This window comes from Aquila chrysaetos, chromosome 24 (genome assembly GCF_900496995.4).
Source record: "Aquila chrysaetos chrysaetos chromosome 24, bAquChr1.4, whole genome shotgun sequence".
NCBI lineage: Eukaryota > Metazoa > Chordata > Aves > Accipitriformes > Accipitridae > Aquila > Aquila chrysaetos.
This window is the reverse complement of record NC_044027.1, coordinates 5,686,700-5,709,669: the sequence shown is the minus strand read 5'-3', so window position 1 is coordinate 5,709,669 and position 22,970 is coordinate 5,686,700. Positions and strand designations below refer to the sequence as shown.

The 22,970-nt window shown below is 49.1% G+C and overlaps 1 protein-coding gene across 1 annotated transcript; it reads right to left on the bottom strand.

Annotated features, from left to right (window-relative positions):
• Positions 1-3,582: 3,582 nt before the first annotated feature.
• LOC115335215 (potassium voltage-gated channel subfamily A member 3-like) lies at positions 3,583-22,632 on the bottom strand. Its single transcript, XM_030000587.2, has 2 exons — positions 19,092-22,632; positions 3,583-9,904 (listed from the first exon to the last, which is right to left on the bottom strand). The coding sequence occupies exon 1, from the start codon at positions 22,471-22,473 to the stop codon at positions 20,716-20,718; it is 1,758 nt and encodes a 585-aa protein (XP_029856447.1). The 5' UTR covers positions 22,474-22,632; the 3' UTR covers positions 3,583-9,904; positions 19,092-20,715.
• Positions 22,633-22,970: the final 338 nt, after the last annotated feature.

Here is a 22,970-nt window from a genome sequence, read left to right as displayed (position 1 = left end):
CAAATTTCCCACTATCCTGTGGGCTGAGTCCTCGGGAACGACCATCCTTGCAGCATCCTTTGTGATTTCATGACCCCATGAAGCTGGAGGAATATTTCTTTTCCTGCAACTGCAGAGGGGATAGAGCCCCAGGTAGACCCAGGTAGCCCTGACCTGAAGCTCAGGAGCTCTGTGCACATGGGCTCCTGTTTGACCCCGTACTGGGATGAACACATGTTCCCCAAATGGAGCCAAGAAAGTCACACGTGGTGGCGGTCACCACCTGGGACAGACAAGGAGAGCACGGTCCCCTGTCATTTGCTGCTTTGCAAAGCCAAGCATCTGCCACCCCCAAAACGATGCTCGTTTGTTGGTGTCTTCATCCTACCTATGCTCAATGGCGCACGTCTCATTCATGCTGAGGGATAAATCAAGAGGCAACTCACATGCTAATGTCTACCTGGAAGAGCAGGAGAAGAAGTCTGCTTCCATCCTTCACAAATACAGACAGGGCAGAAATGCTGCCTAAATCCTCGGTATTGGTGCTGCCTGCAGATGAGCAGGGTGAGGTCCTAAAACTGAAGCCCCAATAGAAGAAATTCAAGAATATATCAATAAAATGAGTAGCAGCGAATGGCCAGGACCAGGTGGTATTAAGTAAAGGAGATTTCCATGGGGGAAATGATAACCTTAGCTGTCCCATGGGCAGATACAATGGCAGAGGGATGGCCAATGACCCTTGCAGAAGGATGCCATGCCTCATGGGTTGGAATAGAAAGGAAGATCCTTTCTGGTACCAACCTCTGTTTGAAAGATAGAAAGTGAAGTAGCTAAGACGAGGCCTCCTTAGCAAGGCATGGCTTGGGAAGAGAGGAAATACCCAGCAGGAGCCTGGCTCTGAGCTGGATAAGCCCCTCTGCAGCATCCTGGAAAAATCACAGTTGGAAGAGCTGGATGGTCTAGCTTGGAAAGACGGATATGACACAGGTCATTAAAATCCTGCATGGTGGTGAGATGGTGAGTTGGGAATGATTAATCAATATTTCTTCATCATGCAAGAAGGAAACAGCACCCAGGGATATTCCCAAGCAGCAAATATCAAGGCAGCAAGCGAAGGATTTATTGCATACGTTGCATCAGCGTGCAGAGCTGCGCTGCTGGAGGCTGCTGTAGCCGTGCAGTCCTCACGTGGAGATGCCCATGCTTGGGTAAGGAGGTGAGTCAAACATCAGCCAAAAGGACGGCAGAAACCAGCCCTTCAGCAGCCAGGCTCCTCCAGGCCCTTATTTTAAGATGAATTTATACATCACAAACCCAGGCAGCACCAGTACTTGCTCTGTGTGTGGCTCCAAACACCCAATGCCGTGTTACTGCCACGGTGGCATTTACCCACTGCTGTTTATAACCGCTGGAGATGAAGCATGACATCCATCCTGTTGTCACACTGTGCCACCCCCAGACTGACCTACATCCCGCAGCCTCTGCGCTCCTCTCAGCTCCTCCCTCCAAAAGCCAACAAGACGGTAAATAAAATCCGACTTGGGGAAGATGAGCTGTTGGCATTGAACATGTCCTGTCCCTCTGCAGCTCTTTGGTGCAAAGTCTTCTCCATGCATTTATCACCCCAGGTGTGGGCTGGAAACCCTGCAAAACCCATGGGCTCTGGGTGTGTGCCTCAAATCAAGGTTCACCCCTGGGTCCGGGTGATGGGTTGGGTATGGGAACATCACCCTCCACTCATCAGTGGTGCTGTGGAAGGTGTCTCCTGCTGCTCTTCAAGCAAACCCAGGTGGCATGTGCCAGACACAGCCCCTGTGCCCGTCCTTCCTCCGGGGGTGGTTTTGGCTAATGGTATTCATGCCACCGTCTGTATCTCAAACTTTGCAACATCCTGTTTTTCATAGATGCTTAAGCACCTCCCCAGTTAACCACATGTCAACCGAAACCTGCAGCTGGAGGCACCACAACCCTTAGGGGAGCTGATACAGAAATCAAGGTCACGGCAGAGAAAGAAGCATGAAGAGCTGCTAAAACCCACTGCTCTGCCTCTGAGCACCTCTGAACCAGAGAGGGTCCCTCCTCCCAGCCTTAAATCTGCCCCTGTCACCAACACTGGCTGGGATCTAGTTTGGTCCCATCCAGTACAGCCACTCTGAGATAATTTGGAAATAATTGCGCTGAAGCTGATTTTGCTCATCGTGAGTTGTCCACCACCCAGCTCATCCTCCCCAGCAGACCTGACGCTCACAGCAAACCTAGAGAGCAAAGAGAGACGAAACCACACAAACCAGTCCCAGCACACAATGCTGCTTTTCTAGGAACTTGTTTGATCCTGTCAGACTTCTTGAGGCCAACAGGGTCAAACAAGATATTTTGTAAAATTCAAGAATTCGAGGTTCTCCTTCACTGCTGAATTCCCCCGGTTTGATCCTGTCCGGTGTGGCTGCAGGCACGCTTGGCTGCTGCTCTGCTCCCAGTCCTGAGCCTCCCAGCTCAGCACCTGGAGCGTCTTACAGGATTTCTGCCTGGATTTCAGTCCTAGGAAGAGGATTTGCAAAAATACCCAACTCACTTGGGATAATAGTCTGTGGTCCTGGCTCAGTGAGTGCTAAAATAAAATCCCCCTTGCAGGAGCCTGGGCCCTCTGGCCATGGGACACAGCACAGCAGCACTTATATTTGCAGTTCAAGCCATTTTAGCACCATGTCTAATAATTTATCACTTAGGGGTCCCCTTTGAGTGATTCAGATCCTGAAGCAGACCCAGCCTTTCCTGTGCTTCCCCAGGCTCAGGCGGCTCATCCCGAATCTCAGCTGGGGTTCAGCTGAGCCACAGCTCTGCTCACTTCATGGTCTCCAGCTGTTTTCCCCAAACCAGGAATGTGCATCTTGCTTTTTAAATTAAATCTGAAAATACCAGAAACAGGTGATTTAAAAGCAAAAGGAACCAGAAAAGTCCCCAGTTTTCAGCTTCTCTTGGAAATCCTCTCCTCCACGGTTGTGGGAGTGCAGGACTGGGACCGGTCACAGCTGCTGCCGATTAAATATGGCTTGTAAAATCCTAACTTCTTTTTCCATTCTCACTATTCAATATTTTTAAGACAACCGGTAACCTAAAAAAAAGCTCTGACATTATTCAGCCACATTCGCTTTTGGGTTAAGCTCAAAGACGTGGTACGAAGCCAAGGGCAAGGTTTTCAAACGAGCTTCGAACCTCATTTTGCAAAATCCCCTCCTGCGATCAGGACGAGTGGGTCAGCGCCAGAGCAGGCACCTCTGCTTTGCCAAAGCATCACCAGTGATATCCCTTCTTGTGACACATCATCAAAATTTCAAGGGTTTGCCTGGAGCTTCTTCAGTCCATAAAGAGAGCACAGCTCTCCAGATGGCTGGTTCATGTGCTAGGAATGTGCAGATTTTACCCCAAGATTTTACTTCTCTAATGGAATAAATTTTACTCCTGAGAATGGCATTGAATTTCAGATTATTTCGTCCTGAAAAATGAGTTCATCCAGGGGATGCATCTCAAACCTCATCCTTGCACCATCCTTTGCATCCCCAACATCTCCCCTCCACCCCATTTCAGTTTCAAACCACCATTTGCTGCGTGTTTCAGCCATTTTATTGAACTTTGCGTATGAAATAACAGTTTCAAGTTCTAATGAAAAAAACATTAAAAAAATAAATTCAACATCAGGTAAAAAAATCACGCAACCGAAAAAAAAAATCACTTTTTTTACCGGTAACTGAACACAAGGCCCACACCGCAGTGGAGGTCACCAGGATGACGGGATGCAGCAGCTTGTTTTAGCATCAGAGTGTTATCAAAACAACAAGTTCAAACAATTGCAACACAGCTCACTGGCAAAACCAGAGTTTAAAATGAACCCAGAGTAACAAGACTGCGCTTTACATCTCCAGTCCAAAATTGCATCGTTTCTGTGGCACCTAATTAGTCAGGATTTAGCCTTCTTGCAGAGAAGGCTTTAGTTTTTCAGTCTGATACACTGAATTTCACAAGGCAATATTTCACTGTTCAAATATACCCAACGTGTGTTCCAGTTCAGAGAGTCATGGAAACATTTCAGCATTACCCAGCTGTGCACGTGAACGAGGGAAAGCAAAGTCAAAATTATATCCAGCCGTCTCAGTCCCAGGAAGATACTGTGAAAATAAGTTGCATAGTAAAGGATGGGAAATTAAGAAACATGAGCTGCTCCTGTGTTGGAAGCCGATGGTCGATGCAATGTCCCCCACTTGCAGGGGGTTTTGGGACCTCAGGTGATGAATTACAAGAGTGTTCTCCTTGAAAGATGCTAAAATTAGCCGTGGGAATATCTCACCTTCAGCAATGAAGGTGATTTTCCTACAAGACCTGAACAATTTGAATACCAAGTCCAATTTCCAATATACTAATGGCAGCACAAGGGACACGGCAGCAAACACATTGTTTTGCATTAAAACTGCCCTATTTCAGGCACTGGTTTGCAATTTCCTGGCTACGTTTCCCCTTAATACCATTTGACCTACAAGTCCAGCTCTATCAATGACTTTTGTATTGCCAGATAAATTGTCCAGCTCCGAAATTATCCTCAGGAATAGGAGTGACGATTTAAAACACACCATCAGCCTGGTTTTGCAATGCTCGGAGAGATGATGTGCTACAGAAAACACCAGTCGGTGACAGCGATATGTCAGACCATTCCCTTTAAAGATGCACTGATGATGTCGGCTTGGAGAAGGCAGACAAAATGTGAAAAAGAAACATAATTTACCTCTATCAGAGGCTGGTGGATGAAAATATGGGGATTACAGAGATGTGTAATTTAATTCACCCAGGTTGCTACTTGGCTTCATTCTCAGCTCAAAGGCACAACTTTCTAGCTGACTCTGTGCAATGGAAAGAAAAGGAGCGTGGGGAGCACGCTGGCTCCCAAAGCTTTTTAGGGGAGAAAACCCCTATCCCACAAATTTCTTAATTTTAAAAGGATTCAGTAGCGATAATAGCATTTGAACATCTGTCTCAGAAAACATCCGAGTATCTGTGTAATTAAAGCCACCAGGGTGCTCAAAGGCTGTTTCTGAGACATTAATAATGCAGGGTTTTTCACCGGCACCTGTGGAAAGAGGCTGGAGGCCAGGATGGGACCACAGGAATCCTGACTTTTCCCCCAAATCTAGCGGGGCAAGCAAAGCAGCCTGTTGTACATTGTCTCTGAAAGCCTTCTGCAGCCACACCGCTAAGCCCCATCCCATCTGCTGTGCCCACTGAGCCTTCTTTAGTGCCCTTAAACACTTCATGAGATATTTTGCTTTCTAATTTTGCTGCCTTCTTAAAACTTATTCTTAAAACAAGTGGCTTTACGTGATTCTATACCAGCCCAGCTCCCTCAGTCTGATTTTCCTGCACTTCTACCAGGATGGACCCAATGGCAGAGCTCTCATCACTTTAATAGCACCCTAAAATTAAAAGGGGGAAGGGATGGCATACAGCGTTTGCAGGAGATAGCAGCTGTACTGGGTGCAGAGGAGAAACGTCTACGTGTTCAGCGTCTAAAGAGCACGTCTAATGCACGGCATCTCAGAGATGCTCTAAGCATCTCAGAGTGTGGCTTTGAAGGGCTATGAATAAAGATGAGCAGCCTGCGTCCGGATGATTATGGGAATCAATGCACGCTATTTTTTGGATCTTCTCTTGATGTCAGCCATCATTAAATCGCTCCCTTTTTTGTTTTTTTTAATCGACTGGATACATTTTTAATTTCTCTTCCCTCGCCAAATCCAGCCCTTCGCTCGAAATGACATTTCAACACGGCTGTCCCGATATGATGGTTATCTTTAAAATGCACAAGGCTAGAGTCAGAGTCGTGGCAACACAGATTAATATACTGGACTGACAGTTAAAGACTATCAAACTCTCAATTATTTTGAAAAAGCACATTAACAATTAGCTGGCTCAGCGACCAAGCAAAAGAAACCCAACAGCATGGAGCAACGTCGTCAACGCCAGTATGTACAATATCGAGAAGAGGTTGAAATTTGGCAAGATTGTCATCGGTGTGAGATGTCCGTGGGGTGGGTTCGGTGCTGGCTGGGAGGAGTGGAGTGGCCAGTGGCCATGGGCTGAGCTCTGCTCCGGGAATGGGGCATTTCTGCTGCCAGGAGCAGGACCGCTGGGACCCACCAACCCAAATGGGTGAAGGGATCTGGTTTTTCCCATCACTTTGTTTGTCAAAATATGTACTTCAAACTGTAACAGAGAGACGCTTTAACAAAGTGGTGAGTGAAAACAGACGAGGTACAATTATGTTACATACACACATGCCATAAAAAAGGTCTCCGTAACACCATGAAAAATAAAAATAACTTTAGTACTGATACATTCTATCCCCCATTTTAAGGGCTACTAGATCATGTTCCAAAAGAAACTAAATTTAACACCTTTGGGACCAGGGCTTCCCAAGATCCAGGCCTGTGTTGCAATCCAGAAAATCAATTCTTCTGTTAACGTGCCGTTACCCCTGCTGGCAGCCTGGGGCGGTCTGCAGGGCTGGGGGTGGATGCTGCATCAGACCTTCAGTGGGTGCTTTGGCTGTTTGCAGCCCAAAACTATCAGCATGGTAGAAAAGTGCTTTCTGGGTCAGTCCCTGGAGATTTCAGAGTTGTTAAGCTTTTGTTCAATCTTCTTTGCAGCCCGAAGAGCATGCTACGAACCCATCATGCTGCAGGGAAGACTGCAAACAAAAATATTTTGCAGCTCCTTAGTGGTTTTGAAGGTGAGACCTCCCCAAAAAGCCCAGCCCCATCTCCCCCAGCCTGTCAGCAGCTCCATCCATGGCAATGGGAAAGACAACTGCTCAGTTATTTGGGGTTCCCACTGATGGAAACAGGCTCAGCCCTCACTGCCCAAACACTGGGGACTTTTTACGGTCTTTTTTAAGTGGTCTTTTTAAGGTCTCAGACTTTTTATGGTCTGAACATTAATTAATTTTGGTGCTGGGGAGCTGCAGGATGAGACAGCCTGGGGGGGGCACAGCTCCCCTCTGCAGGTGAGAGGGGATGGATGCCTAGGAGGTGGGTTTTGGCTGTGCCACGTTAAGACACAGTTGGCCACGAGGCAAAAAGCTCTGCAAGCCCATCCTCAGACCGCTCCGGCTGCGGCAGCACCGCGGTTACTGCCATACCCCTGGGGATTTGCCAGGAGAGCAATTTGCTGGAGGATCCCATGGAAGAGCTCCCTCTCCCTACCCCTCATGGGCTGGCCTCAGGGCAGGACACAGCCAAACCCAAAGTTAATGAGAGCCACCGCTCCAATTAGCTTTAATTTGTGCTGATGGCTTTCACACTGGATTGATTTCACACCACGGGGTGCTTCACCTCCATGATTCCCTGGCATCCCTCTGTCAAGTCTTGGCACCCCCAGCTCATCTCCATGGGCTCGTGGACCTGCTCCTCAGGCTTTTCCAGCAGTTTTGGTCCCCAACACACCTCCCTCTGCACCTCATGCTGCAAAAGCCACAATAAAACCAGGTGCACCAGCCCTTTCTAATTCATTTATCCGCAGGTCCACTGGCCACAGCATTTCTACCATGCTGGGAATAAGTGCAAACAAGCCCAAGGAGCAATGTCCCAGTAAGGGCCAGATCCATATTTGCTCTTCATTCCCCATGGTGAGCAACACAGCTTTGACTAAAACTGCTGTTTTTTTCACTTTTGTTTGTTTTCTCGCCATCTCAGCCCATTCTCCCCAGCCTGCACCTATGTTAAGCCCCAGAGACTTCTGTCTTTGGGACCCCCAAGCCTTCCTCCCAATGACAAGGTCACCATCACCAACAATGCATACGCCATGACAGGAGGAGGAATACAAGCCAAGTAATTATCCGTGTTTAAAAATCAAAGAAAATAAATGTGACCTCACCAAAGTCAATGCATTCCTTTAAGAACCACATCATTTCCCCACCGTTAAGGGAATTTCTCAATACTAATTTCGGCTGAAGTTTGCATGCGGGGCTTAGACAGCCAGAAAGGAGGACAACTTCTTCTGCTGAACTGCAGACAGGTCTGGAGCAATCCCAGCCCCGAAGGATGGCTCAGAAACCCTTTTGGGTCTTGTTCATCTTCAAACCTCTTCTGCAAGGAGAGACACGTGGTGCAGACAGCTGGTTGCTTTGTCATGAATATTCCCCCAAGTTTTCCATTTCAGAGCCTTTCTTCCAGGTCGAGTGTTTATTTTTAAGTGCATCCTCACTTGGGTTGTGCCTTGAAGCATCCCACGTGTGTCCTCTGTGGATGTTCCCCATCTCCTGCCCAGATGCAGGTAAATAGCTCCACTCGGTGAAGGATCCAGGTTTTGATGCTGCCCTCCAGGCAGAGTGGTCCTTGCTCCACTTTCCAGGTACCCAGTGGTGACCTCAAGGCTTGTCCTTGGACATGGACCCAAAGCAATCAGCAGCATGAATTCAAGAGTCTGCTTCACATGCCTAACGATTTTGTCTCCTGTTACCTCCCCTTGAGCATCCTCTGCTTCAGAGCAAGCTCCAGCTCACTTTGATCCAGTCCAAATTAACATTCCCCAAACCGTCCCTGGTGAATTATTGCAATGCAGACGCAGATTCCCATGCTCACCTGAGTCCCACCAACATTATTTTTGCCCAGAAATCCAATGCTGCTGCGAGTATCACCTTGGTCCTCCGACAGAGTATGTGCCAGGTGGGTTTTAGTCTTAAAGCTGGAATGGAGGCAGCGTGCGGAGGTGGATGAGGCTGGGGCGAGAGGGCGACCCAGAAGCAGGAGAGGCCATCAACTCCTTTGCCATTTGCATTTATGCCTTTGCAGACCATTTATGTCTTTGCAGACCATTTATCCCATCACTAGGATAATTATTTACCCATACGGCCCTAGGAGATGCAGTGAGGTTACAGAAACCCCAGTTTTAACAGCTTGACAGGCAAGCGCAGGCAACCCACAGCTCTTAAACTGCCACAAAAAAAAACCCTCAGCATGCAAAATGAAACAGCAATGGGCAAAGGAGTGAGGAACTTCCCGTTTATTATAGTATTAGCACGACAATACTATAATATTCCCTCAGGACTGAAGTACCATGGAACAGCAGAGAAGGTCGCATGGGCTCTTGTGAAATGAAGCAGGGGCATGCCCAGTCAGGATTGGGTTTTTATACCTTTTCCACCCCTGGAAATTTGATTTTTCCTTAGTTTTTCATGAAGTGATCCTGAAAGCAAGGCACAACTTGTTGATTGTTTGACACCCTTTTCCTCAGCATCGGTGGAGATGTTACTTTCTTAATAAGGACTTAAAATAAATCACAGCCTTTGGTATAGCACATACCTACTTATAAAGAGCATTTACATGAATGTCAGAAAAATGGAACAGAAATTATTCACGTCCCAGTGCCAAAAACAGCCCCTGGCCTTCGACAGGGAACAGCGAGAGCAACTGAATTTCCCCCATCTCCCTCCCACCCCAAGCAAAACACTTGGATCGCTTATTAGCAGCTCTGGTTAACGTTTCCTTCCTGGTTGCTTAATCTTACAAGAGATTATTTTTTTTTTTAATAAAAAAAAAAAGACTGAACTAATGTCCAAATTATTTCCACCTCCCCTCCTCCTTTTTCCTGGCTTTGTTCAGTCTCATTATATTGCACATGATTTGAAGATAATCTTGCGGCTGCAAAGATGTTCCCTTCTACGTAGTGCACTTGTTAGAAAACACATATAACGTGGCAAATATTTCATATATATATATATATATGAAATATGAAATGGGTTTAACTGGGGAGGACAGACCCTCTGTCGGTTGGGTCCACAGCAGCATCAGTCATCGTGTCTGTGATGTTTGCAATTTCCTTGGAGGCGTTTTATTTCTCAACACAGTCCTGAAGGTCTTAATTTTGAAACTTCTTCTGTTATCTGTTGGACAGAGCAAAGAGCCACTTTTATGCACAGCCTGGTTTGGAAAACAAGCAACAGGTTATTATTTTTTTTCCAAGGTACATTGGAAGAGATTTTGCACTTTGGTCCCCTCTGACAACTTCACATGCTTATTCCCCATAAACAAAAAGGGGAAAATTTGCTAATTAAAATTGTTTAATGGACTAAATGCAACACAGTCTAAAGTGAGCTAAAGATAAAAAAAAGATTCATTAAATATATTCTGGTTATTAACTATTATCTCACATTAATGGCAAGTTCCAAATCCAGAATAATTAGCGCAAAGTGGGTTTTCCTCATCAAGTTTTTATCTTAATCAAGCTGGGTTTGTTCTGACCCAATACGATCCACGTGATATTAAGCAATTGGTTGATCTTATAGATCTGATACAGGGGATGGCAGGAGCCGGGGCTGATCCCAGCCCAGCACTCGGACTGCAGAGTTGCTCCAGCAGAGCTCAAACCCAAGACCTCGTTTTGATGCGGGGATGGAGATGTCTAGCAAAGAGCAAAAAAAAATCCCCCAACCTCTTTGATGTGAGAGCTGCCGAACCTCTGGAGTGCATGAACCCAGCTGGTATTGCAACAGGTTGGCTTCGAAGCCTAATAACTCTACAGCATGAAGGGACTCATCCTGACTCCTATTTTAACACAGTGAGATGCTCTGCTCTGTCTTTAAGACACTGAAATTCTTAAAAACTTCATGCAACTGCTTATATCCATCTCCTTTTCAGAAATCATACGCTCTGCCTTTAGTTCATACTGCAGCAATCGGAGCACCCCACCTTCTGCTGCACCGCATCCTGGGCTCTGCACCCACCTGTGGATGGGGCATGGCCAAATTTCCTGAGGGTTTAAGCCCTGTGTAAATCAGCGGGAGTCACAGACCCAAATTCTGGCCCTTTCGCCGTAATTTTTCAAGTGGGAATTAGTAAAGCTTCCTATAGCGGGGCTCATTAACTATATTAAAACCAGTGTGTGGTGCACACTAATAAGATGAGCACTACCACCAAATCAGATTATGTGAGCCGGATGCTTCATTAGCAGCCGGTGATGAGACAAGGGTAGGAAGGATCTGTGTTCACGGTTTAGAGCCCAGCCTAACGCACCAGGACCTGCCTGGTCCCAGCTCAACCCCCCAGAATGAGCCTATTTTCCCCAAAGGGAGAGTCAGGATGGAGATACGCAAGACGGGCTAGGATCCATGCACCGAAAAGGGTGAGACCCACTCTCTGGATGCTACAGGGATGACATTGCAGGGATGATGTTGCAGGGATGCTAAAAGCAGGCAGAGAAAGGAGAGAGGTGGGATTTCCCGCAAGGAGCAAGGATCCCCTTGCAAGGCAGCACAGCACTCCGGGGAAAATAAGCTACCAGAGGGGCTTAGTGCTCCTTGCAAGGGTCTCAGGCCAGTCAGTTATTCAAGCACCAGCTTATCTTGAAGTGCCAGAAGGACTATTCATGGGATTAAAGCTAACTGGGGTTTATGCTTTATTGGACTGGGCTTGCTGGGGGGGGATTACACCCCCCTCCCACCTGCCAGCAGGGAAGGGCTCCTGCTTTTTTACAAAGCAATGGTCAAACTCCTGGGATCCTCAAGCATCGCTGGAGTATTACACAAATAAAACCCAAATAGCACCTTCAGCCCAGCACAGCCCGGGAAATACCATTGGTTTGGCCAAGAAGGGAATGGCAGAGTTGAGGCTCTGCAGATTGAGTGGTAAATAACAATTTTCTCAAACTGGGCAAATAATCCAGTGTTTTGGGGTACCCTGGTGCCTTTTCAGGCTGTATCCTTGCCCTTGTAGAAAGAAACCCCAAATCCTTAGCCTAACAATGACATTATTTCACCAAATTCAGCAAGAACAGCCGTGGGAATGAGAAGTCAGGAGCATTCAGGAGATATTGCTGCTCCGGCTCCTGAAGGGATCCAGATGCCTTCCCATCATACAGGGGTGATGAAACCCTCTCCACTCCAAAAGAAACGAGGATATGAAACAGCAGCCTCAAAAACTAGCTGTTTTTAAACTGGCCGAGCCAAATAACTTGTATCCAAGCATTCGGAGCTGGCAAAGCAGCTCATGAGACTGCAAGTATTGTGTACCTCTTGAGCCCTGGACCTGGTGAAAATCGGAGGACTGGAAAACAGCTCCTGTTGGGCCAGTGTTTTAAGGGATAAACAAAGTGGCCTGCAAAAGTGATGGGTCTGACCATCTGTCGCTGATCCCAAACAATATGCTGGAATGGCTGAGAGTCTTAATACAGAATTAAAGAGGAAGATATAATTGATGCCAATCAACGCAGGGTTAGGGAAAACAGATCTTATCGTATTAACTTGATATCTCTTCTTACTGAGTTCTACATTTGGCTGATAAAGGTAAGTGCTTGTGTAATGCTCTCCTCTAAGGGAGCTGCACGACAGCTTGGTTAAGAAAACGGAGCAATAAAGCCAGTTCCCAGGAGACATCACAAGTAAGAAAACCAGCTGAACCCAGGTCGCATTCACTGGTTTGCTTCTCCTTGTGCATGCTTTGCTTTCTCAGAGCATTTTGCAACCAGGATGGGAGAGCCTTTGCTGAAAGGTTTCCAGCCCCAGGAGAGAATAGCCCAGGCTTGTTTCAGATGCTTCAGCAAGAAGATTTCCTCCTTTAACCCAGAGGTTTCTGAAGTGCAGCGTATCATTCAGGCACCTGAAGGGTAAAGCACAAGCACTGGGTGCCAGCATCCACTGATGCAGGCACAGAGGTAGAAAACTCCTCTAGCCTGCAATGCTACACCCGGCTCACAGCAAACTCCTTTCACATCCCTCCTACAAGCTCAAATTTGCAGCAAGCAGGCTCATTTTAAGCCCAAACTTCTTATGTCTCATTTTTGACCTGCTGCAACAGCTTGAGGTTCGAATCGTTACAGTCGCAGTGGCAGCTCCAGGCAGAGACCAGCAAGGAGGGAGAAGAGGGATTTTGACTATAAATGCACACAGATTTCAGGAGAAATGAGCCATAAGGATGGAAAAGCAAGTGCAAAGACGCAGAGCGAAGAAATCACAGGAGAGGAGGAGGATGGTTATGGGAAGCGGAGCTGTAGGGCAGAGCTGGTGTCCCCGGGAAGCTGGGTGAAACTCTGGGCTTCCCTCCAGCTGGGGGAAAGAACTGCAATTAATGGGGTATCGGCGGGAGGGTCTGCAGGCTCTGCAAGCTTCAAGAAAGCTGAACTCTAGAAAGCCTTTGGCTGATTCTTTACTTCTTGCTCTGTGTTTCAAAACTGCCTCTTCCTTCCACAGCGTGTTTCATTGCAAACACTTAATGAAGCCGCTCAGTGTCATTTACAGATGGGGTAACTGAGGCCCCGCAGAGGTGACCTGCCCAAAGCCACCCAGCAGGCCAACAGCAAACACCCAGCAAACACTGCAGTGCTCCCACCCTCCAGGTCTGGAGTGCAGGGACACATACTTTCATGGACTAGCAACCAAAATTTGCCCAGGTGGCCAAGAAGGCCAACAGCATCCTGGCTTGTATCAGAAATGGTGTGGCAAGCAAGACTAGGGCAGGGATGGTCTCCCTGTACTTGACACCTCGAATACTGTGTTCTGTTTTGGGCCCCTCACTACAAGGAAGACCTTGAGGTGCTGGAGCGTGTCCACAGAAGAGCAACGAAGTTGGTGAAGGGTCTAGAGCACAAGTCTTAGGAGGAGTGCCTGAGGGAACTGAGGTTGTTTAGCCTGGAGAAAGGAGGCTTGGGAAAGGAGGTTGTAGCGAGGTGGGGGTCGGTCTCTTCTCCCAAGTAACAAGCAATAGGACAAGCGGAAGGGGCCTCAAGTTGCACCAGGGCAGGTTTAGATTGGATATTAGTTAAAATTTCTTCACCAAAATGGTTGTCGAGCATTGGAACAGGCTGCCCACAGAAGGGGTTGAGTCACCATCCCTGGAGGTATTTAAAAGACGTGTAGATGTGGTGCTTAGGGACATGGTTTATTGGTGGACTTGACAGTGTTAGGTTTAAGGTTGGACTTGATGATCTTAAAAGTCTTTTCCAACCTAAACGATTCCACGATTCTATGAAAATCCCCCCAAGCGGCACAGCATCACTCACCACCCTGCATTGCACTCAGCTCCTTTACTGCAACCAAGTCGAACGGCAATCACATCTCTCTGCAAATGCAAAAAACACTTTGCAAAGCGTTTGTTCATCCTGTCCATGCTCCATTGCAATCTTTAGCTTCCTGTGAGAGCAGGATCCCAAGCACGGACCCTGCTGCCAGTAGCCTCACTCCCCCCGCAGGGGCTGAGCCTTTGGTGCTTCTGCTGCCGATCGAAGCATGACACAACCCCAAAGGATTTTCTGTATCTATCCATGACAGTGCTTCGGAGGAAGCAAAGCAAAGCAGCTGGTACTGGTCAGCATCAAAATAAAACTGATTGCACTCTGCATCCTTGCCAGCAAGAGCAGATAGCCGCTCACTAATCTACTCATGCGAGCCGCCCATCCAAACCAAGTCTTCGCACCCAGTAAGTGTTAAAGATGCTAAAAATAAAGTGCAACAACTGTAGAAAAGCAACAGACATGACAGAGCTTAAACGTGCTCAGAAAAGCATCTGAATTACAAGTCTTAAGGAAATGAATCATTCTTAGACAAACCCAGCAGCGTGTGCTGCCGTCTGCATCGCTGAGCCAGGGGCCTTAATATTAGTGTGCAGCGCAGTTAGGTAAAGACTATTTCCGTTATGAGTAGGGGAAGACCAGCGATCGGGAAGTATTTTAGCTACTCCTAACTCAAGTGACAAGCTGAATGAGATAGAAGACAGGTTTTAATTTACTTGAGCATGTCCTGTTTCATAAGAAGGAGAAAACTGACGGTGCCCTGCGGGGAGGTTCATGCGTAAAGGTTTCCCTGTCCTGCTGCAGAGCACCCTCAGCGCTGAAAATTCCGGCTCTGAGCAGTGATGAGACACAGACAGACCCTGAAACTTGTGGGTCTCATAAAGCAGTGCCTTATTCATGGAAGGAAAAGCACACAGGGGTTCACAGGGGATATTTTTCAGAGCATTTTTGGCTGAGTTTTGCCAGCACCGGGGATAAAAGGGCTCCAGCTATAAGGGCAGCATGGGACCCCACACACATCCCTCTCCCACCCAGAGGACAGTTCTCATGAGCAAAAAATGGGATTTGGGTTTGCTGGTGACAAAAAGCAGGAGCCCTGATGCCTTCCCAGCACAAACCAGCAAATACACGTCCCATCAGGTGGGATGACTATCGCTTTGACGGAGACACCATTACTCATTTTCCTGTTTGGGAAGCCAAGTACGGCAGTAAAGGGTCTTGACTGTGTCCCAGCCTCGACCACAGTGGAGCCGGGAGAGCTTTGGCTGGGGCAAGAGCCAGATGCTGCGGAGATGGGGCTGGGGCTGCTCTGCAGGGCTCCCCCCAGCAGCGAACATGCCCCCCGCCGTGGGATGGCTCTGCCCTACAGCAGGGCTGTACCCCCCTCCTATGCCAGTCCTATTTCTGCCCTAAGAAAACCCTACATCACCAGCCCCCAAAACGAAGTCAAAACCCTCCCACTGCCAGAGAAGCGATTCCCAGCTCAGGTGAGGCAACTCAGGGCACCCACCCCAAAACACCCCCGAAATGTCCCCATCAGAGCGGTGACAGCCGCAGTCCCGTGGCTGTTTCCAAGGAAACCCTCCTGCCAGAGAAGCGCATTGCTCCAGCCCTCCGTGCTCAAAGCCTGACTCCCACCACCGGCACTGGGAGAGGGCTCCCACCACCCAACACCAGTGGCACAGCACCCATTGGGCTCACCCAGACCCAGCAGGTGCTGTGTTAGAGCAGCTTCTGGCATGTAAACAACACTCAGGGGAAACAGGGAAAAGCAACAGCATCCTATCCTGAACACATCCTCCAGCTACACAACACCCAAAGTTGAGCCAAATGCCCCATTCGGACTATGGGTGCAGACCCATGTAGCAGAAAAGGGTGCAGAAGAGCAGTACCAGCTCCGTAGCAGCAAAGACGACAATTTATAGGATGTTGCCCTGCCCACAGCATCATAAATGTCCAGAAAGTCCCTATTTCCCTGCACCCATCGCCCATACGACTGCCTTTGCACAAGGATGCTGATGCACTGAGCTCTCCTTCCAGGTACATGCAGCAATTGAGACCAAAGGGCAAAATGAATTGCATTTAAATCCTATTTGTCTGTTTGCACTTGCAAGTTTGCAGCCTACCCAGAGATCCCTTGTTAAGGCATTTAAAAATGGAAAAAAAAGATCCTGCCTTCCATCAGGCTGCAATGGGAGCCTCCATGTGCTCTCACCAAGATATGCATATTTTAAAAGCTTGGCAGGAAGAGGGCTCCAAACTACACAATTAAACAGATTTCACGCAGAACACTCTCTGTACACAGCAAACACTGCAAGAGACCCTTTCCCTGCACTACAGCTCTGCCAGGAGAGAGCCCTTCGCAGCCGGTGAGCTCTGGATGGCTCCTTCCCTTCTGCTGGGGAAGCCACTTGTCTGCCCTTTGCCTCCACTTAACTGTCTATAAACTGGGGATTAAAAACAAAAACCAACTTCTTTTGTCAAGTGATGGAGCAGGAACAATTGCCTGGGAAGAAATTTAACCCTCCTGGAGGAAAGAGATACCTCCAGCCCTTGTTTGTGTCCACACGTGGGGTGGGATGGATACTGCTCTGCTCCTCTGGCCACCCCAAGCACCTGAAGGACATCTATTGTGCTGGAGAACAACAGAACCTTTTTAGAAGAGTTCAGGTCTGAAAACACACACAAAAAGGGCAAATAAGCAGAAGGAAAAGGTGACGGTGTCAAAGTACCAAGCAGAGGGGCTAGGGTTAGGGTGGCTGCCTGTCCCCTGCATCACCCTGTACCTAGGGTGTGTTTCAAGGTGGCACCCAGGGCTGAAACAGGGGAGGGGAACAGGTCCTAAAATACAAGCAGAGGGAAGGGGAAAGGACCCTAGGAAAGGAGGTAGGAGACTGTACAAGGCTCCGTATCACCTAGTGGCCCTATATAAACCAAATACATAAAGCATCCAGGCAGGCAGCTACAGCCTCCCAGGGCTGCATCCCCTGGGCAGGAGCTGCCTGCTCCCGTCCTTGCTCCCATCCTTCGGTGCCAGCAGTGTCACTTTGTCTCTCAGAAGACAGATATGAAGGACAGGGGAGGAGGAGGACATTTCAGAAAGTATCCCTGCCACGCTGCAAACACAGACAACAAGCCAGTGAGTCCACACCGGGGACTACCATGTGCTTCAGGGACCCTGCTTTTCCCCCACTTGCTTTCTGTGTGATCTTAAATGTCAGCCAGCAGCTTTTGGTAATGCACTTTCCTCCATTTAATGTAATAAGCGGAGTCTAGGCAAGCCCTTCGCCTTGCCTTGGGAAGGCTCTGCAGCAGGCTGCCAGACAGCAGGCAGGCAGCTCCGCTAATACTAATCTCCTAATGCTACCCCCTCTAAGCACATTAGAAACAGTCGAGTCCAACACGCTGCAAAGGCTGAGGCTCCTCTTTAACTCCCGAGTGACTGTTAAAACAGTCCTAAGTCCTAATAGGAGGCACACTGCAAAAGAGCAGAGTAAGTTAAATAAGCAGCTGGCTGCAAAGAGAGCAATCTTTCGGGGATTTCTCCAATTCCTGGCACAACGCACGCGGCAGCCAGTTTAAGAGAAGCTGTCAGACCATGCAACAGCAGAAAGTGTTTATCTTGCTGAATGGTACCTAACGAGACAGCGCAGAGGGAAGAGCCAGACAGAAATGGGGCAAAGCTTTGAAAGGATATCCCCATTTTTCCACTTCCAATTTTTTGGGTGTCTCTTAAAGACAGAGCAGCAGTGCTTTTATATTTTTGAGTGATATCATTCAACACTGGAGCAAAACTGCCTTTTACTCCAGTGGATGAAGTGGTTTCCTTGCCACCTCTCCCATACAGCGACTTTTACTGTCAATAAAATCCCTTTGAAATTATTCTGCCCCTACAAAATAAGGCAGGAAGTAGTCAGGAAAGCAAACTAACAACCTGCAAGGTTTCTGCTTATTTTAGATGACAGAGAAACCGAAAATTGTACTGTGCCATTTCCAGGAGAACATGTGGTTTCCGTACCCCATGCAGCTGCCATGGGGAAAACACAGACACAAAACTTATCTGCAAACTCTCCCAAGTAGGACTGTTTCCACTGCTTTTAAACTCAAATCCTCCTTTTAGGAATAGGCATGTGGGAAAGCTTGAATAACAATAAAAAGTGAGAGCTTGTAGGCAGAAATGACATTTCAGCCTGCTGGCAGCCTGGGGAAAAGGCATGCTGGGGTGCTCCCAGTTATTCCAGACAAGGGATCACAGTTATCCCAGACAAGGGATCCCAGGTTTGTTACCTCCTGCGATGCTCCAGAGCATCTCCCTAATAAAGATCCTTTGTTAGATCCTCAGCTGGTGAAAACTGCGGTAGCTCCAATAAAGCTGTCACATACCATCAGCTAAGAAGCTGCTCTGATGTTTTTCTTGGTTATAAAGGTTTTATTAACTGGGGCTAAGGCAAGGCTAAGGGAGAGTGTTCCAAACTGTCCTGATCCTTTTCAGTCTGGGTAAAATCCTAGCTAAACTTCTATTTCAGCATGGCCGGCATCTCTCAGGACAAATCCCTCTTTCCACACACTTGGGAAAGGCATGACTCGCACAGGTTGGGGTCAAATCTCTCTTTGTCATAGGAGGTATTTAACAGCGTCCCTGTGCAGTACACTACCTTGAAGGAATCTTCTTTTATTTAACCTAAAACCCAGCAAAACAGAGCAGAGCTGGAGCCAAGGCACTTGAGGCTGAGCAGCCAGGCCCTGCCTTCAGCCTGCTTCGATGGCAGGGGTCAGACTGAAGCATTAAACCATTGCAAATAACCTTTTTAGCACAGAATTGAAGACATCCAGCTCAAAAAAAGTAGCAGGGTTTTCCTCCTATGCATAGCACTAAAAGCAAAGTGAAAAGCAAATAAAATCAGAGGAGCTATAGCATGTTATTCCACTTTACCTAATGTGTGCAAAAATACCCGAGAGCAGCAGGGCAAGCTGAAAAATAACACTAAGCAGTGGAAAACACGAGGTTTGTTTCAAAAAAGCCACATTACTTTATGATGCTATTAAACTTTGCCCCGTGCAAAGCTCACCTGATCCCATCAGATGTCCCGTGGCCCCTGGTGCACACATAAAGATGAAGCCAGTGTATTTTCCCCGGCGGAGTTTTGGTTACTTTTCAATCCTGCTCTTTATAGCTCTGTCCCCCTTGTTTCAAAAAGCTGCCAAGGTTTCTCAGCCAAGCTTTCCCGCTGGCTGCTCAGTGCCATTTCACACCGGGTTTGGGGAAACCTCTGGGTTTTGCACAGCGCAGGGAGAGCACAGGGTCGTTCTCGGTGGAGCAGGCGCTCATGTTTGCAGGATGAGACTCCATCCCCAAATTTCACTGCCAAGGTGTGAGCTCCTCTGCGAGGCAGAGGTGGATTTGCGGTGTACTTATTGCCTACGGGTGCTTTATTCGGCACCGGGGAAGCCGTGGTGGGGACGTGGCCCGGGAAGGGGGTGCCAGGATGGGGTCACGTAGCGGGGCAGAGCTGCGGTGTCCTGCGGGATGATGGGGCTGGAACCATCTGGAAAGGTTTTTTGCGAGAAGAGCGAGGACCGAGGGGGATGGGAGAAGGGATGCCATGACAACCTTTGGGGGTTTCCCAGGAAACCAGGGTCGTCATGGCAACTGCATCACTCCGGTCCGAATTAGTGACTTCCGCTGGAAGGCGTGTTCGCCACTTTAATCTTCTTGCGATAAGCGGCTGCATCTCTCCCAAACGCATTGCAAAAAAAGGAGGAAATATCCCTTTGTCTCCAGCTGGGTGGGTTTGAGGCTGCACAGCCACGGCGAGGAGCCCGTCACGGATCCTGCATCCCCCGGTCCACGCCGGCATCGCTCCCTGCGCACCGTCGGCTCCTGAAACCGTTCCATTTTGCCTTTCGCCTCCCTTCTCCCCGCACACAGACCCACTGCACGGCCACAAATTTGACGTTGGATGAAATAATGCCGTAGGGTTACAGGGGAAGGGAATTAACAATGGGAAAAAGGGCTTTTTCTTTTTTTTTCTATTTAAATCAGCACTGATTGCACGTGGTCTCTGACCAGATTAGAACTCCATAAATGATCTAATGGGGGAGAAAAGGGAATCTGTGATGTGCCTGTAATGGCACACCACATGTTTCAATATTAAGCGTCATTTAACAGTGTGGTAACAGAGACTCTCTGCAAAATTAAATGCTTGTTTCCTCCCAACCCCCTTCCAGTTCTCTCTGCAACATGTTTTCCTCGTTTCCCCACCCAACCCAGGGCTGTTAATCCAACAAGTGAGCTTATGTGATGGAAGGGAAATCGGCTACACACTGCCTTTAGGAAAGAGGGGGAAATTCAGGAGCAAAGCGAGAGGTCCCCAAAGCCAAGAAAACAAAAGCAGCCCTGCAACATGTTGCAGAACAAACACCTGTTTTGACGGTGAGTGTGTTTTGTCTTCATCTTCCTTCTCTTTACCTTTTAGCCGTCCTCTTCTTCGGAGAATTTTAAATCCTTTTTTTGGATCTTTAGAAAGGAAGGATCTAAAAAAATAAACGTATAAAAACGAGGGCACACACAGACCGACGATGGTGCATGTTCCACACAATACCGAGTACACAGTCACTTTGCATTATTATTGTTACTATTTTTTTTTTTACCGCATCCTCAGATTTTGTTGCTGTTTGTTTGGTTTTGTTTTTTTAAACATCCGTAAAGACCTTTTTGATGTTCACACAGTTGGGATTGTTTGTGGTTGTGCAGTTGCCTGTCTTAAAGGCAGCCTGTTTGAATGCACTGTGGTTGATTCCCCCTTCCTCGATCACCATGTACTCAGACTTGCTGAGGGTAGAATTGCTGCGAGCCTTCCTCATCTCCTCGCTGGACGAGAGGTGCTGGCAGCTCCCGACATGCATGTATTGGGCTTGCTCCTCACCCTCTGTCTCCCGGTGGTAGAAGTAGTTGAAATTGGAGACTATCACAGGCACGGGGAGAGCGATGGTTAGCACCCCTGCGATGGCACAGAGAGACCCCACAATCTTGCCCCCAATGGTGATGGGGTGCATGTCTCCATAGCCCACTGTGGTCATGGTCACCACTGCCCACCAGAAGGCATCGGGGATGCTACTGAAACCTGAACTGGGGTCATCGGCTTCTGCAAAGTAGACGGCACTGGAGAAGAGGATGACGCCGATGAAGAGGAAGAAGATGAGCAAGCCCAGCTCCCGCATGCTGGCCTTGAGGGTCTGCCCCAGGATCTGCAGCCCCTTGGAGTGCCGGGAGAGCTTGAAGATACGGAAGACCCTGACCAGCCGGATGACTCTGAGGATGGCTAAGGACATGGCTTGCTGGCCATTGCCTTGCCTCTCAGCCAGCTCGGTGCCCAGTGTGATGAAGTAAGGAATGATGGCCACAATGTCAATGATGTTCATGATGTTCTTGGAGAAGGTGGCCTTGCTGGGGCAGGCAAAGAAGCGGACCAGCAGCTCAAAGGAGAACCAGATGATGCACAAAGTCTCCACCACAAAGAAAGGGTCAGTGAAGGACGACACCATGGAAGCAGCCACGGACGAGGAGTTGGTGAAGACATCAGGTGGGAGAGGGCCACCGCTTGTCCCGAAGGTCCCCCCAGTTCCCTCATAGTCGTGGTCATCCCTGAATTCAGGCAGGGTCTCCAGACAGAAGATGACGATAGAGATAAGGATGACCAGGACAGAGACGATGGCAATGCCTCGGGCCGGCCCAGAGCTCTCGGGGTACTCGAAGAGGAGCCACACTTGGCGCTGGAACTCCTTGTCGGGAAGTGGCCGCTGCTCCTCCCGAATGAAACCCTCGTCCTCCCGAAACTTCTCCATGGCCTCCTCCCCTAGCTGGTAGAAGCGGATCTCCTCGGAGAAGATATCGATGGGGACATTGACGGGTCGTCGGATGCGCCCACCCGACTGGTAGTAGTAGAGGATGGCGTCGAAGCTGGGCCGGTTACGGTCGAAAAAATACTCGTTGCGGAGGGGGTCGAAGTAGCGCATCCTCTTACGTGGGTCCCCCAGCAGCGTCTCGGGGAACTGTGCCAGCGTCTTCAGCTGGGTCTCGAACCGCAACCCCGAGATGTTGATCACCACCCGCTCACAGCACTCATGCTCCCCACCACCCGCAGGCTGGCCGGCAGGGACGGCGGCCGGAGTCGAGGCGTGATCGTAGCGGTCCCCCCCGAGCAAAGGATGAGGATGCTGCGGTTCTTCCAGCAAAGGGTCTCCGCCGCCGCCGCCTCCCACCACGGTCATGCTGCCTTCCTCCCCTTCTTCACCCTCTTCTTCTTCTTGGTCGGGTACCGGCTGGGGGGTGGCGGGGGGCAGCTGCTCCGTGTAGCCCAGGTTGTGGTGGCTGCTGGTCGAGCCGCCCCTCGGATGCCGGCTGGCGGAGGAGGCAGCCGGAGAGTAGAGCAAGCTCCGGCGCTCGTCCATAAAGGTGTGGGGCGGAAGGGGAAGGGGAGGGGGGGGGGATCGGAGAGGCGGCAGCCGAAGCCTCTTCTTCCTCCTCTTCCTCCTCCTCCGGGCGGAGAGGGAGAAACAGCCGCCCAACTCCTCCAGCGGCTGCTGCTGCTCTGAAGAGCTGAGGCTCTTCTCAAAAAATCCGCCCCCAGCGCTGGCACCGCCTCGCTCAGTCACCGCTCCCGGAGACACCCACCAGCACCCCCAGCCCTGCCCTGCAGCCCCCCAGCAAGCTGCGGGCACCCCCTCCCCGACCCCTGCCCGGGGGGGGGGCCCAATCCGTACCCCCACCCAGCGACACGCCGAGGGGCTTCGGTCCCCTCCCGGAGAGCATCCTTTGATGCTCAGCGGGTTACAAGCAGGGAGAGTTTTTTCCTGGCAGAACCGCTGCCTAGAAAGAGTTTTTCTGCCCTTCCCCGGGGAAGGTGAAATGTAATTTTTATTATTAATTTTGGGGTTTGCCTGTTTGT

Excerpts from the sequence above, each read along its gene's own strand:
- LOC115335215 (XM_030000587.2), bottom strand. The coding sequence starts at position 22,473 with ATGGACGAGCGCCGGAGCTTGCTCTACTCTCCGGCTGCCTCCTCCGCC.